Raw genomic sequence first — 16891 nt, 5'->3', positions numbered from 1 at the left:
AGAACTGCAGAGCTCTGCAAGCAGATCAGCCCTGGCAAAGCAGGAATGGTGGCCCGAGCTCAGCCTTCTTTTTTCTGGCATCAAGTGCTAATTGTGTAGTCCAGATCTTTAATCTTATTTAGGTCAGAGGCTTCAACACAAAACAGTCTTAGAAATGCCAGTCTTCCGTGGGAATGAGAAAGTCTGCTTGGCCAGACACAGAGCTCTCCAGATATTGGAGCTAAGCGCAATCGTATGTTAGAAAGGGATGACAGGAGGAGACAGATTTGATGAGTTGTGCCAGGCTACACACGGCAGTGCAAAATTATGCCTCGTGCACCTTTATATATGATTTGCACATTTTGTAACAAGCTCCAAGGGGGATAAAGCAGCTCTTAAACTACATGCAGGGCACAAACTAGAATAGTACAGATGCTCGCAAAGACATTATCCGTTGGTTCGCCCTCATGCCCTGCCAACCCCCACGATGCCATGCCTTCCTCCGCTCTGCCAGTGATCTTCTCCAGCTTGACTAGGTGATAACCCCCCAAAACCAGCAGAGAAATGGTGAAGGTGGGAACGCTGGGACCCTGAGGGAGCTGGAGAGAGAACACTTCATGCTGAGCCCTGGTGTATGTTTTATTGGATTCAATATTGGGCTTAAAGCAATATAAAGAGGACTCCAGTGATTCTTCTCAATAGTGTTTATGCACCTGCAGGCCTACAAAGTACATGAAGCAGAAATTACAAACCTTTTACAACATCGTTCTCATTCCCATTTCTGGATTATTCTGAGGATAAAGTAATCGTTGCTTCCTGGGAAGCATTTCAGATTATTGGAAGAGGTGCAAATTGCACAGGTTTTGACTGCCTCCTAAAGCTGTGCCATTGAAACAATTGAACCATTATTTTAATACCGATGGGCAGTAATATAGTACTAAAATATCGAGCTTGCCCAAAAGGCAAGAAGACGGTATGAAAAGCTGGATATAAAAATAAGGTGACAGGCAAACGTCCTGAAGTGTTTGGCTGCATGCAGCATCTAGAAGATGGAAACGAGGAATAAGCAAACTGGCCAAAGTTTAACCAGCAGCTCAATGGGAACAAACCTTTGGATTGGGCAGCAATTTCAGGAGCAGACCTGGGAGGTGAAACTTGAGCCAAGCACTGGGAATAATAAAAATGGAAGCAACAATCTGTGTTTTCTTTTGGCAGTGGATTCAAGCTATCGCATGACCCTTGTTCCCCAATAACATGAAATTGCCCTGCAGCAGATAAATAAATGTGCAAAGTTTATGGACAATATTTGATCAAGTCTTTAGTTTACAATGACCCTGGGAAGATTTCACGATCAGAAAAAAACCAAACCAAAACAAAAAAACCCAAAACCAACCCAGAATGACAATATAGGCACCTATGAAATCCATCCTCCAGAAGAACTGGAGTTTTCAGACCATCATACCGGCATTCCTAGAGAAAGAGACACTCACGCCCTAAGAAAGTACCCGCACTTAGTGCTGATCTGGCTGTAGATTCCAAACAATTTCCCAAAACATATAAACTTTAAAAACTGGGGCATGGGGAGTCTTGTATGGACAACTCATACTTTCTTCTACAAATATTACGGTTTAGACACATTAAGCTATACCTAAGCACTGAAGACAAATTACACTGCCTTGACAAAACTGTTATTCCTCCAGCACTATATTTTAAAGAGATATTCTGAACAGTGCCTCATGCTGAAGAGCTGCTAGACAAAAAGATTCTTCTGATATAAATTCATCAGTCTCTCCTCACAGAGCTAACGTCTCTATGCACTATCTTTAGGAAGATAAGATGCATATGGAAGAGGAATTGTAAACTATCAGTGCAGCATGCACCCGTACAACATAATCAGATAGGCTCAGTAGCAGATAGGAAAAAAAAGCTGAGCACTTGTGCTGCTTAACTCCTAACATACATACAAACTCCTTTTAAACAACTGCTCTTGCAAGTTAAAAATAAATCCATGTCCAACACATCAGGACATTAATAAGGTATTTTTCTGCAGAGTTTTAAGTACCTCCAAGGAATAGAAATCAAAACCAAATACTTGGTTTTCCCCTTCAAAGCAACGATACAGGAGCCTCCTCTATTTGCAAGAGCTTGTAACACCCCCTGGAATAAAAGGCAAGGCTGTAGTTCTCAAGCAGGTTTTGCTTGAAACTTGAGATATCTTAAAAGGTACTGATTTTCAAACTGCCTGGCAAGAGGCTTCAGTGGAAGAGAAAGAAATGCTGCAGCATGTCTTGGAATGAGAAAACAGCGTTAGAATGATTTTGGGAGAAATATCACGGATGATGCAAGGAAACTTAAGTCCTCAGCCTTGTAGGTGGGAGATGATACCATTCAACCCTCATGATGTGAAAGTAAAGGCTTGATTAAAATTCATTTGCAATACCCTGATGTGTTCAAGGTGTAGCAAGACAATTTAAAAGCCAAGTGAAGCCACAGAAAAGGCTTTAGTTCAGTCAGACGGGAGAGACAAGGAAGGGGTCATGTTCAGATTACAAGAGCAAGCTTTGATGGTCAGGTCAAAGATAGAGGCAGGTTTTATAAGGCAACTTCCTTTCAACCAACTGAAAAATCAATATACAGGAATCTGCCCATCTCCTTACTTTCACTTTCTTTTTGCCAAATTCGAGTGCACAGCTGAGCAATGTAAAATGCTATCATCAACCCTGCACACAGCCCCTCAAAAAAAGGTGGTTGCACTCACATACAAAGTCAATAAAGGAAGGAGAAGCAAGTTAAACCACAGTCAAGTCCAAGCAGTCTCAATTTAAAGAAGAAATGCGAAACACCACATGCTTAGAGAAGGCTTTTGCTTGTGCAGCACAACCTTCACCTACAGGCAATGTTTCCAGAATTTCTACTGCCAGCAGCTCTGCGTGGAAATTATCCAAATAGCTATTAAATCCACAAGCTGCTAACTGAGGACTGTTCAATCCCTGAACCTTTATATTGTCCTTCAAGCCACAATTTCCTTTTCTGTAGTGCTACTTCGCACCACAGAACTCAGAAACAATTAAAAGAAGAAATCATGGGGATTTTTTTCAGTAACCAGAGGGTAATCTTTACCAACAGATTCCCTCCAAGATGCGTTGGAAGTAAGGCTGAACTATCTGCCAGCAGTACCAGCCCTGTTGCCCTCTGCCAGGCCACATGCTTCTCACTGCTCAATACCATGTTTTTGGGAGGGTGGCCAGCACAGAGGACAGTCAGAAGTGCTGGTAGCGCTGTCTCCATTGATTATGAAAGGGGAGTGTAAACACAGCTAGAGATAAGAGAAAGAGGTCTGCAAGGACTAGCAGGAAGGTATGGATAGACAAATAGGCAAAAATTGCACTACCATTGCTGCCAAAATCATAGGTAAACTTAGGTGGGTCAGTGTAAAGGCTGTAAAGAGTAGCCAGGTACCACTGTGGTATTTTTCCGACAATAACTTTATTTTTACACTTAATTCAGCAGCAACTCTGATGTTTTGTACGTGGTGGGGATCTCGTACAGGCACAGCATACTTCCTGTTCCACATGTTGTGGTGCCAGCGTGTGTCTCGCCTTTTTTAAAATGCAAACTGGTTTAACTTATATAATATGGACCCTTTCAAGTTCAAACTATCCTCCCTGACAGGGCTTCACATTTTACCATCTTTTTATCTGCTTAGAAAGAGGGAAAAAAAAAACAAACAACAAAAAAACAAAGGAGAAAGGAGTTAGATAGCCATGCTAACATACTAGACTATAGCAAACCTACGGAACCTGACTTTGCATACATAAAAGCAACAAACTTGCCTATTTTACAGCTTATTTTTTAATACCAGATTAGAATGGCTTCTGCCACAATGCCCTGCAATTCAGTGCCATTAAGCTACAGCCAAACTTGGTCTCATTTGCTTAAATAGACTAAATAAAGAAACCAAACACAAGGTTTCTAAGTTAACCTCCAATGCATATCCAACAGCACACCACTTCCAGTTCAGCAGAAAGCCAGCTAACGTTTACACCAGGCGAACGCGGGCTTGGGCAAGGGAGGGCACTGACCGGCAATGACCCCAAGCAAGGCTGGAGCCAGCCCTAGGCAGCCAGTGGGACAGTGCCTGCCCCCCTGCATCCACAGCCGTGCGACAGACGGACCGATGAGGAAGCAGAGGGGAAAAAGGAGCTATAAATATAACAGGATTCGAACGATAAGTCTGAAAGCAAAAGCAGCAGCTTCTGGGAGAGGTTTATGCTTCCCTCCCCCCCACCCCCAGCCTTGTTAAGCAAAGGGCACGCAGTTTTGCAGGACTGGCAGTGTGTCACGAGCACAAGGGATTTAGGGCAGGAAGGCTGCAGCCATACCACACAGCAAAAACCTTGTTGATCAATTAGCTGTTCAGTAACCCATTAAAAACCCGTTCAGCTGTGAACGGCTTGGACAGCTGTTGTAGCTCAATTTGCACAGGAGCTTGAGCACATTACCTGAAACACCTACAAAAACACAGCAAAAAACAGCCATGCAGAAGGAAAAGAAAATTTTCCAGTTCTTCCTCCTTATCCCTATCCAAAAAACTACAGCACGGACTGCTCCCAAGAATAGCTTTGCCTCGTAGGACGTTCCTCACAAAGAGCAGGAGGGCATCTCACCTCTACTCTGAGACAAGACACAGAGACAGGACAGACAGCCAACCAGACAGGACGTACCAAGTGGTGTCAGACAGAGGGACTCCAACCCACTCTGCACAAGTCGGCTGCATTTATTCCACTGCAAAACCAGTGAATTTAATAAGCACTTTATTCCTAGCCATCCTTAGCATAGATGACAATATAATCCCAAATGTATTTTTCCATATGAATTAATTCTTTAAAAACTATATTTTTATACACAGTTCAACTTCTAGAACAGGTATGTGCATGGGGCACAAGCAGGGTAAATGTATTTCTCTTACTTACTGGCCTCTAATAATTTTACCACAAGCACTGAAAAAAAAAAACATTTCAGCACTGATGCCAGGCTCCTGTGGGTACAAAGCCCCAGAAGCAGGGATGGAGAGTAGGATGGAAAGGAGGTCAGCGGCACTGATCTGCCCTGACAGTGACCGAGCAGTTTAAAACACGCATGCCATTTAAAAATGCCATGCAGCTTGGCCAGGACGTGGATAAACTGCATATGCCAAGGGCGAGATGAAACTGTTTATCAACAGAAAACATCCTTTTTACCACAGCTACGTATCCACTTCAGTGTTCATCTGCTCTTGACATGATGCCCATCCTGCTCTTGGAACCTTATAGAGCATTTCAGAATCCACCACAAATCACCTAGGCCAGAGATGAGGGAGGGTACCAAACTCAAGCAGGGTGGAAAGCACATCCTGACCTCCCATGTTGGATAGAAGGTCTTTGGTAGGTCTCACTCTCCTCTCAGAGCTACCAAATGCTTTCATTATCCAATAAATCAGTTGGAATTGCCAGCTATTATTCAAAGAGAGAGAAGTTCTTCATGTAAAATAATAAATTAAAAACATGGAAATAAAGAAGCTACCAAGTTCCTGGTTTTATGCACTGCTATTAATAATGTAATAACATAATAGTGTTGAAAAAGTACTGTAGCATATTGCAATTATTTCAGTAAGGACACTGTGCTTCCCTCTGTCAGCTTACACCTGCATCACAATGAAGAACAATGTGATTTAAAAATAAGTTACATGCACACTGTAATCAGTGTCCTATCAACTTTTCTCTGCTCATCCAGCCAAGCCTTGAAATCATTATTTGGACAAAACTCACAGAGAAATGCTAATTAGAAACTGAAGAAGCAGGGTCCTCCTAACAACACAGCTGTAGGAAACATGCTGTTACCCAACTCGATGAAGACGGATACAGCTAAATCTGTAAAACCGTATTCTGTCTTAATTGTCTTTGTTCAACACAGCTATAGACCTGTGTTTCACAGTGCGCCCAACCAGCACTTGGTCGCAGAGACAGTGTTTTCTTCTAGTTAAGAGGGACTGAGTTTCTGCTTGCACCTTCTCAGGAACTTGAAGTATTTAATTCCCATGTTAGTAATCCCTTGATCTTTCTTTCCTAGTAAGAACAGCAACAGCAGTATCTTTTGCCCTCAGGAATGGTCATATTGCTCTTTTTAAAGCCAAAACTAGAGAACCACTGCTTCTGCAGCTGTACTCTTGAGTTCCTAAACCACAGAAGAATCACAGAGCATTAAAGATTTCTGTTTACAGGATGGAGCCCTATACATAGATACCTAGTTTGTCTTCTACAGTCATGTGGCACAAGCTTTCTCAGAAGTCTAGAAGGATGAGGTTATAGCCTTGCGGCCTCTGCTTGTGATTCAGGAGCAGGCAATAGAGCACTACTTACTAATTCACTGATTTATTACCATAAATCAGTCAACCCCTTTAATCTTTGCTGCTTGGAATACAGCAAACAGTGCAGGACCTGCGGGAGTGAGCTGGCAGCTCTTGTTTACCAAAATACCTGCTATTCTGCACATTAATCCAGTGACACGAAATAAATGTGCAGAATAGCCCAGAAGGAATGGATTGAAACTATGCAGCCATTAAGTCCTGCCAGATGTATCAAGTACACGTTTTCAGAGGAAAAAATAATATATCAATAAACACTTTCCCCACTGATCTGTTCCTTTTTAGTCAGGCTTTAAATGGCATGAGTAACCGTGGCAGGGCAAGACTATCATTTTATAAGGGAGAAAAATAAGGTTTGCTTAATACAGATAAACTGGCCTTTAACTATACCATTTTCCCAGCCACATTCTCAGCTTTGAATGTAGATGAGTAGCCCCACAGACGTCCAAAGAATACACTGAGGCAGTTGTCCAAAGTCAACAAGACACCCAGATCTCCCTTTAAAAGACAAAAAACCTGGGAAGGTTATTCAAGGATGATTTCAAGGGCCTGTCCTACGTTACTGTGTCATGTCTGAGGGAGGAAAGCTGTGGGGGCTATGGCAAACCCACTAGATCCACAGCTATCAAATGAGACCAACAGCATCCACTTCCAAGATCTCCTATGGAGTTCATGGATCCAGAATATTTTCTCCAAATACGTGGACATGGGGATAGTGTATACTCTTCATGATCTTGCTCCAAGTCCATCCACTGCTTTTGATCTCTCCTGCAAAGACTCCAAAGTCGCAAAGTATTTCGAGCAAGCAACCCACCTCCTACAGAGAAGCAGGCACTGCCAATACAGAGGGTCTCAGTCCATATAAAGCAGAGGTTTGGAAATGGAATTTAATTAATTTAATGTAATGAACTGACATCACCTGGTCCCCCAAGGGCAGTCCCTAAAGAGGCTGGAATCCTTATCCAGGATGGGAACAGTACTGCAGAGGAGCCCTAAACCTCAGGAAGCACTGAGATCCACAGCCTCCACGTGATTTGTCGTAGACAAAATAATGGGCCAAATCCAGATACGGAATAAATCGGTAGAGTTTGATTTCACTGGAAAACGATGTAACTCAGGGTCTGCCCAGAGAAGATCTTGCTGCTTTCCCCTGCCAGACAGCACGCAGAGGGTAGCTTCAGTCTCCTACTGATCTTCAGCAAGTAAAACATTGTTGATCTCATAGGTGGAGGCCAAAAAAACTCAACAAAAAACCCAAACCAACAAAAAGGCCAACCCCAAAACCCCCGAACACAACAGCTCTTCCATCACTCCATTTTTTTTGTCCCCAGGGATATCATAAAGTGCAAACTAATGCAGGCTGTACTAATTGCATGTATCTGTATTTCTACTGCTCATAAAAATCACTTTGTGAAGCGCACATAGAAGATATCATCTAAGAATTCCTTTTTTCTCTCAAGTTTTTCCTGTAGTTGCAAAAGGCAGGATTTCCTTTTTATTGCATAAGGAGAAGAGGGTGTATTTGTTCTTTAGCCATTTAAGTCTTATTAGCATGGTCAGTTTACTTGAGCCAGGTCCTCTTTCCTGACCTATTCTTGCAGGGGAATTATTCTTGGCAGGGCTCCAGCTTAGTATTAATTTGAGGGAGAAAAACGGAGCTGTATAAAGAAAAAGACACAAAACAGACACACCTCAGGGCTTTGCTGGGCCACAGAGAGCTGCAGCAATAAAGCAGAAATAACAAATACAGGCTGGCACTGACCCTCCAAAGCATGCAAGTATAACTATCACTACTACTATAACACTTGACTGAGAGGAATGTGAGAAAAAGCAACATTGTGTTTGGGGGGTGCCATCCCTTTCCATCATCTTGCCAGGATAAAAGGCTGTAAGCCAGCAGGCAAGGTACCTCGTTGCACCCCTTCCCAACCAAAGCATCAAGCCCCAGTAGCAAACAATTGCTCTCTGTAAGCATTACACCACCTCTTAGTCCAGATTAAGTGAGTGGATGCAAAAACAAAGCCTCCACTGAATGCAACACAGCAGAGTGTCAGCAACATGTTTCCCCTGCCTCCAGTGCCTGGTGCGAGGACCTGAATGAGATGGCTTTCTCTTTATCTTGTGCATGGAAGAACGCTGCTCCAGAGAGTGGTTCAGGAGCTTACCTTTTTTTCTAGGTGACTAAAGGATGCATTTAGGATGACAGCTCCCCTGGGACACCTGGCTGATGTAGGTAGGACTAGATAAAATTGCTTCTGAGTATGGTGGCACAGTGAGGGCTACCTGGGAAATCCATGTCCACATACTGCCTCCCAGGTAGCAATTTTTGGACCTAGGTTTACCTATCCATACCCCAGTGGGAACATGAATTTGGGTTTCTGAGCCATGGAGACAGAGGTTAACTTCTTACCTTTGAGTGACCTCTACACTTCTATCCAACCAAAGTGAAAACAGATAACTCATTACAAAACTGGAAGACGAAGAGGGACTGGCATGTTCCTAAAGGGTAAACACAGAGGCTTGCTGTCCAAGGAACTAAGCCAAGAAGAGGTACCAAAAAAAAAAAAAAGGGCTAAACACAAACCTTATCTTGATACTTGTATTTGTTACTCTAGAGACCTGTATGGAAATCTTCTTACAGTGAGAACAGTCAATCACTAGAACAACCTCCCGAGGGATGTCAAAGAGCCCTCACCACTGGAGGTCTTCAACGTGTGACTGGACAGCATGATAGCTAACTTAATCTAGGCTCCCTTTCCTATGAAAGGCTGGACTAGATGATCTTTTGGGGCCCTTTGCAACCTGGGCTCTTCTATAGTTCTGTCATTTTCGCAACAGATGCTGAGGCTTTATTACTCACACTTTCTGCATCTAGAAGATGAAACTGCTCCCAGGAGCTGACCAAAGCAAGCAGCAGAGGGAAAGAGCAGCCTGAACTGCTTGACATCTGGAATGAAACAAAGTTGTGCTCTGTAGACCTGAACCTCGACCTTGGTACCCCACAGTCATCCTGCCACATTCCCCCTTCCTCCCTTTCCCCTGACCCCCCAATCTTTTTAGAAGTTTTTTTTGAGAGAGAGTGCAAGTTCTGACTTCTGGACCCTCTATCAATTTTTATCTATCACTTTTCATAAGTGTGCTTACAAGGAATAAAAAAGAATAATTGAGGTCTTCACAAAGTTAGTATTTCACATTATAAAGCATACCAAAAAAACAGTTGGAAAACTTATGCTACAAACCATGCTGGGAAAGGTGCATAACTGATCACTGCCCTCAGCTACTAGCAAACTCTCAAGTAAGCAATTAAACTAGAGGATGTACCTTTAGTATACATCCTGCACATGCCTGCGTCATGCTTCTTGATGCAGTCACCCAGAAGGCGCCTCAGGTCATAACAGCCAGAGAGAGCGGTCACAAGGTGTCACGGGAGACATTAGTTCAGATAATGGCCAGGAGGGACAGGCCTGAGGCAGGTATGGATAAGGAAAGAACGCCCTTCCCTATGGACTTGGGGTACAGGACAGCTCTGAGATATCTCCACTGACCTTGGCCAGAGGAAACACCTCTACTGGGGTTACTTATCTTCCCCATGAAAACACTTGCTGCCTTTGACCCGAACTTGATTCCCCTGTCGATGCATGCTACCCCAACCTGACATTTTTCATGTTTTGATGAGAAGATGCTGTTGGTTTCTTCATCCCCCAAGAATGGGGAGGACATGGAGATCAGCTGAAGGGGATGACCTGCAATCTCAGAGACAGGCCAGCTCTGACCCCATCACCAAACCCCAGCTGTGCCAAACCACATCTGCAAGAAACATGGCAGATGTGGGCAAATTCACTCCACTTTCGATACTTTAATTAAATTATGCGTCATGCTTGCTTCCACATTCATCATGTTAATCTCTTCTAAATTTACTCTCTAGTCCTCTGAATGAAAACACATCGTTCCTCCACTCCAAACACTATGATAAACATAGATCCTTGTAATATGAGAAAGAGGGTGAGGACCTTGCTGTATTTCATTATTTTTGTACTGCAGCAATGAATTTCAAAATAGCTTAGCAGTAGTAGTCATGCTTACTGATTTGGTGTATGTTCCTTTTGCTGCTCTTCAGAAATTTAGCACTTCTATGCACAAGTGTGAAGGGTTTGGGTTTTTTTATTTTTTCCCCTCCTCCATTCAGCAGACTACTCTACAGAAGGACAGTTTCTTGCTTTTTGTTTGTTTTGAATGAAGGCACAGCCCCCTCTTTCCTTCCTGCATAACTGTTCCCTCAGTGCAAGGGCTATGCAGAGCTGGAAGACAGAAGGACCTTCATCTTCTAGCCTTACCTGGAAATGAACTATAATTTTCCCTATTGTTAATGCCTTAAAGAAGAAGCCCAAGGGTCTCAAAGCTACCTGCTGTGAACTTGTCAAGAAAAAAAACCCACCAAACTGCAAAGTAAACCCCAAATCAGCCTTTCAACTGCCATGAAAGTCGCCAAGATCTCAAATTAAGTTTCTTCACTGCTCTTTACATGGTTTTAATACTGTTTTCCTGACTTGCCCTGCTTTATTCCTAGACTTAAAAAGCTAGATGAGGGAGGTCCTCTAACAGGAATACTGCAACAATGTAGTACTCGAGCACCTGAGACCACCCCAGACTACCTCAGAACACCCTGAACTACGAGGGACTGGTATGCAGGAGCAAGTTCATGTGTGCAAGGGAGACTGTGCACAAAGTTACATCAGCAAACAGATGTCCATCAGCATAGATCATGAGAGCCCCTGCCCACTGTCAGCTTAATCAGCCTTGAGATCCACCGGGCAACAACTTGGGTCACAGCTGAAGACTTCAGCAACATTTACGAGGTATCCACTAAGCACAGAGTGCCTTGAAAACACACTCAATGGCGAGCCCCATGAAAAAGTGTATTCTTGCTTGCAGAAGCAAGAGATTAATTTCTCCAGTTGATTATCAACTGAAGTTGATTTACCCAGGCAAAGATTAGTTTGCAAGGCATTTTATCAGTTCCCAGGCTACATTACCAGAAATGGGAGGGAGACCATGGAGTTCACATACAGAAGGAAGGCGGTTTCTGGCCTCAGCTGAGGCCGTTTTACAGCTGTAAAGCTTTACTGACCTCAGCAATGCTAGCACAAGCAAGAGGAAATTCCTCCCTGAGGTGCTGAGCACAACGTTACCCAACGTATACCTTTTTCCTGCATCGTGTTGAATGTTTTTTTCTGTTCCCACATTTATTTTCCCAGGGAAGTTCTGCAGGCTTGTCTGTCATTGCACATTAGTCTCATTTCTTTCCCGCTTCTCACGCTATCACAAGTAGGATCAAGTACAGAAAACAATTGCATCGTACTCTCCCTGTGTGATTGATGGCACATACACGTGCAATAAAACAGGACAAAACCAAGTCTTTATATCAGGCTCCTTTTAGACTTCAAAGTATCAGAAAGCCCTTTCATATCACTCAGTACAACGGAGTACCTGTTTGCTAAGCTGGATGGAACCAAAGTATATGCATTTTAAGAGCATGAATGAAACAAACTACTAGGGCCACGCTCTGCATTTACTTGGGCTAATGGAGACTTATTTTATAAGTCACTTTCTCTGCCTAGCTTTTTTAATACGTGGACTGTTGGAGTTCCCCGCTCCGTCCAAAAAAAAAACTGTTGAAGATGCAGAAGTCACAGACAGTTAACACTTTACTGGATGAGATCAGTAATATATATGTATGTAAAAAACTATAAGTAAATCACCAGTCACTTTTCTTTCAAGACTGAAGTATGAAAATAATACTGCAACCAGCAATAATAAGTGATATTTCTTTTCTCAGCAGGTCTGTCTGCCTCTGCCTCCTAACCAGATGCCCAGCGCCTCCAGACTCCACTCTAATGTCCACTCCAGCCAACCAACTTCTCATGAGAGAATAAGAGCAGTGGTGAAGGGGGAAGCACAGGATACCTGAACTAGCGGAGCAGTCAAGGAATACTGAAAGATATTAGGCTGAAGCCATCAGCGTGACATCTGAACACCCCCACTGGTATATCATCTCTATTCTGGCTATCGAAGAGTGAAGGACAAGAGATGACAGATGTTTCCTATGTGGGAGCATCAGGCTCCCAAGCAGTTCACAGCAGAGGTATCCCCAACCACAAATACTTTATCACAGCACAGGATGCCACATCATTGTCACTGTCCTTCTCATGTTCCTGATCCCTGTAACCACACTGACAAGAGCCATTATTCAGCATATTACTGGGAAAGGACAGAGGTCTCAGCGCTGCCAGAGATAATGGTTCATCAGCACTTCCCATCCCCACAACATCCCTTTTGCAGAAGTCCAAGAGTCCATTGCCCCTATTCATTTCCAGCTGGAAGTTTGAATAGAAGCCAAAGAGAAAAGTCAGTTTCCTAGTGCCATAAACTAAATGCCAGACCAGCTGGGAAAGATTTCACAGATGGAGAGGAAAGGATAAGAATTACTTCCAAAATCCTTATTGCATTCTTGTATTTCTGTATCAAGCAGAAAGTTCAGCATGAGAGACATCCCCAGCACTGTTGCCCGATTACTTTACTCAAACAAAACCAAAGCACCTCTCTTGGCTTTTCAGCCTCTAACACCAGAAGCACCGTCCTGCTTGACCACACCACAAATAGAATTTGCTTCATGCCCACCAGCTTAGTGCAATTGGAGGGCTGCCTGGTGCAGGGACAGCACAGCCTCCCCTGGTAACTCATGTCTCTCATCCCCAAGGATGAGTGGTCCCTGCAGCTCAGCAGATGCCCCATGACTGCTCATTAACGAGCTGTGTCACCCCTGCAGGACGAGACATGGCATTCCACGCTCATTACACAGCCCAAACCATCTTGACTGTGCTCAGCAGCCTTTTTGATTTGAGGACCGGATCCAATGGAGAGTGGACTGCAGCCCTAATGCTAACGTAAAGGAACTCACCACCCAAACAAGACTTCCTGGAGAGGAGGAACTTGAAAGTCTCAGCTTGGCAGCTCTGAGACAGGCTAATACAGTGCTGCATCCTGCCTCCCAGAGTAGTAATGAGATGCTCTGGGAAACACTGTAAGAAATGGGGAACATACAGAGCAGCCCTTCCCTTGCTATTCCCTCCTGCCCAGCTTCTGGCAGGAAAGACAAGACCTCTGAAACTCGCTTAAAAGTCTCTTGACAGAGAAACAACCTGTGACCAATTATTAACAGGTCCAAAATGACCAACCATAACAGCACAGTCCTTCCTGCATGTAAATACACACAACTCCTCAGAAGGTCCACCGCCTTTCAAGGGCTATTGGGGACAGTTGCTACAGCCCCAGTGCTAAGAACTCACTGGGTTGCCACGCAAGAAGCAAGATACATTTAAGAATCCCAGGAAGGAACAAGTCCCAGCAGAATCATAACAGGACTCCAGAGCACCCAAACCCCCGAGGAGTTAACCTGCAATGCTGCGAGGAGCTAGGCTTACAGGACAGGTGCTGCCTCTTACCTGTTCTCCAGCAGCGTCATGCACACGACTTCCCGCACGCCTGGGTTGTTGGCTTTCTCAACAGAGCAGCTTTGCAGGTTCCAGGTAGCCAACCTCAGCACAGGTCTACCGTCTCTCACCCCCCCAAACATCTCCACAGAGGGGCGAGTCGATATGATCTGGGTTGGACCCCCAGGAGGAAAGTCCAAGTCCTCGCTCTGGAGGCTCAGAGAAGTGGGGCTGGGGTGAGGCTTGGCTGTGAAGTTGAGTCCACCGTTGGTGTTCGTCGAAGGGGGCCGGGAACGCTCCGCAAAAATCTGATGCCTGATTTTGTCCAGGAAGGAGGAATTGATGCAGTCCATCCTCACCAAGTCCTCGATACTTTTGAAGGGCCCGTGCTCTTTGCGGTAGTCGACGATGCCGTGGGCGATCTTCTCGGTGACGCCGCGGATGCTCATGAGCTGGGCCGGGGTGGCGGTGTTGATGTTGATCTTGGTGGCCGAGAGGTGATGCTCGGCGGCCGGGTCCCTGCGCAGGGAGCTGGGCGAGTGCTGCGCCGAGCTGCCCTTGCTGCTCACGCAGATCTCGAACTTCACCTGCTCCAGCTTGGCCGCCCCGACGCCGCTCACCAGCGCCAGGTCCTCCACTTTCTTGAAGCCGCCGATGTACTCCCGGTACTCCACGATGTTCTGGGCGACCACCCGCGAGACGCCCGGCAGGGTCATCAGCTCCTCCTCCGTGGCCGCGTTGATGTTGAGCCTCTCCTGGTTGACGAGGATGTTGCTGAAGTTGCACGCCGCGCTGAACTTGCGGCCGTGGCACAGATCCGCCGGGTCGCGGGGGATGGAGCGGTGGCAGCCCAGGCTGCCTCCCATCGCACCGCCGCCCCGGCCGCTCATGGACCGACGCGGGGATGCTGCGCGGCGCCCTGCGGACACGCCCGGCACCGTCAAGCGGACCCCTTGCCTTTATTCCTCCCTCCTCCTCCTCCTCCTCCGGGCGCCGCCGCTCGCCCTCGCCCCGCCGGCGGCAGGAGCGGCTCGGCGGGAGCTCCCGCCCCCTCGGCAGGAGCGAGGCGGGGCCGGGGCGGCACCCGCTCCGCCCATCTCCGCGGCGCCGAGGCCCGGGACCGGGATGGGGGGTGGTGGGGCAGCTCCTCCTCCGCCCCCGAGAGACGGGGCGGGGCTGGGGGACGGAGGCTTCTCGCATCCGTGCTCACGGGTGCTTCGGCGCTCACGTCCCTCAAGTTGCTTGGGCTCGCCTCTCTGCTGCTGGCAGGGCATAAACGCGTTTTGAAACCTCACGGAAGCCTCATCAGTCACCTCCACTGGCTTTTTCTTCATAGAATCACTAGGTCGGAAAGGACCCACAGGATCATCGAGTCCAACCATTCCTATCAATCACTAAACCATGCCCCTTAGCACCTCATCCACCCGTGCCTTAAACACCTCCAGGGAAGGTGACTCAACCACCTCCCTGGGCAGCCTGTTCCAGTGCCCAGTGACCCTTTCCATGAAATATTTTTTCCTGAAGTCAAGCCTGAACCTCCCCTGGCGGAGCTTGAGGCCATTCCCTCTTGTCCTGTCCCCTGTCACTTGGGAGAAGAGGCCAGCACCCTCCTCTCCACAACCTCCTTTCAGGTAATGGAAGAGAGCAATGAGGTCTCCCCTCAGCCTCCTCTTCTCCAGGCTAAACAACCCCAGCTCTCTCAGCTGCTCCTCATAAGACTTGTTCTCCAGGCCGCTCACCAGCTTTGTCGCTCTTCTCAGTTTTCCATGCCCACAGCTGCCCACCACAGTCCGTGTTGGTAAAGCCACTGAAGTATTTACCTGGCTTCTACCACATCAAGTCCCCTGCTGCACTGTCTGCAATGCTATCTCTAGCCAAATTAGCTCATTTAACACTTGACTGTGCCCACACAAGAGTGACTGCAATGTCAATGAATCCGAAATATAATCGGTGGGTGTAGTTGAAAGGAAGGGGGAGGAAAACTGAAAGAAAGAGCAGCATATGCTTGCAGATGCCTGCTACACACCCTGGTGCTGCCTGATGCTGATGGTATACACACATTTCTTATATCTGGATAGAATATGGTGCACATGTATTTTCAACATCAAGACTCTTGGATGACCCTCTAATGAAAATTAAACAGCTTGTAATAGGCAGCCTATAAACAGATTTTTCATGGCAAGTTAATGGAAATTAGTCACGTTCACCTAAAATAAAAGGTTGGGTTTGTTCAACTTCTTGGGGAAGGAGAACGCAATGTGCATAAGGGAGTGCAGGTTGCTCTGGGCTTTCAGATTGTGCAGGGGCACTGCTGCTTTAACATTTGCACGTATTCTGCTGCGGATTACACATTTCTCTTCAGTTTGGCTGAGCAGTAGAGTTAGCAAATTATCATTACCGGAATGGGTACTGGCTGCATTAGGGTATTGGCTCTCTGCTGACTGTTGGAGTGGAGAAAGTGCTCGCTTAGGTGATTAAATGCTTCCTCATCTACTGGAAAGTGCTCTGTGCACTGTGATAACAGTGGCCAATGCAGCAGGAGTCGTGCTGGGCCTAATCCTGCTGGGATGATATCAGCAAAGAGCTGGAAACAATTAACCATTGAAACAAGTATTCTTTGTGAGGCAATATTATTACGGTAATAGCTCCACAAGCTGCTATCTCAATGGAGAACACACTCTTCTGCTTTCTACAGCAGGCTGTTTCAAATCGATCGAGGCTCATTAAATAAGTTTTGAAGCTGAAAAGCAACAAAATCCATCTGAGGCATCATCTACGTTAAAGTCAGCACTAGATTTTTTGTGTTTCAGAGGGAAAGCCAGCGCATATCCAGAAGGAAAATAACAGATGTCCCTCTCATCCAGCACTTTCTGTTGTCAGCAGCTACTCAATGTTTTTTGAATCTGCAGCACCAAGATAACTTGCAAGGCTGAATGCAGCAGAGGAAGTGGAGCTCAGAGGGATGCAATGAGTGTTTGTCACCTAATCCAGAGTATGGCCCATGCTAATGTGAAGTGCA

The 16891-nt window shown here is 45.8% G+C and overlaps 1 protein-coding gene across 2 annotated transcripts in view; it reads right to left on the bottom strand.

Moving 5' to 3' along the window:
- EEPD1 (endonuclease/exonuclease/phosphatase family domain containing 1) overlaps positions 1-14839 on the bottom strand; it is a 69131-nt gene extending 54292 nt beyond the window's left edge. Inside the window, exon 1 of one of the 2 annotated variants that reach the window (XM_069859844.1) lies at positions 13885-14839. In XM_069859844.1, the coding sequence (XP_069715945.1) occupies positions 13885-14762 (878 nt within the window). In that variant the 5' untranslated portion in view covers positions 14763-14839. The remainder of the gene's footprint in view (positions 1-13884) is intronic. The other variant, XM_069859845.1, reaches the window with a different exon arrangement.
- Positions 14840-16891: the final 2052 nt, after the last annotated feature.

Source organism: Phaenicophaeus curvirostris, chromosome 6 (assembly GCF_032191515.1).
Source record: "Phaenicophaeus curvirostris isolate KB17595 chromosome 6, BPBGC_Pcur_1.0, whole genome shotgun sequence".
NCBI classification, from domain to species: Eukaryota; Metazoa; Chordata; class Aves; order Cuculiformes; family Cuculidae; genus Phaenicophaeus; species Phaenicophaeus curvirostris.
The sequence above is the reverse complement of the archived record's forward strand: the minus strand, read 5'-3'. Positions and strand labels throughout refer to the sequence as shown.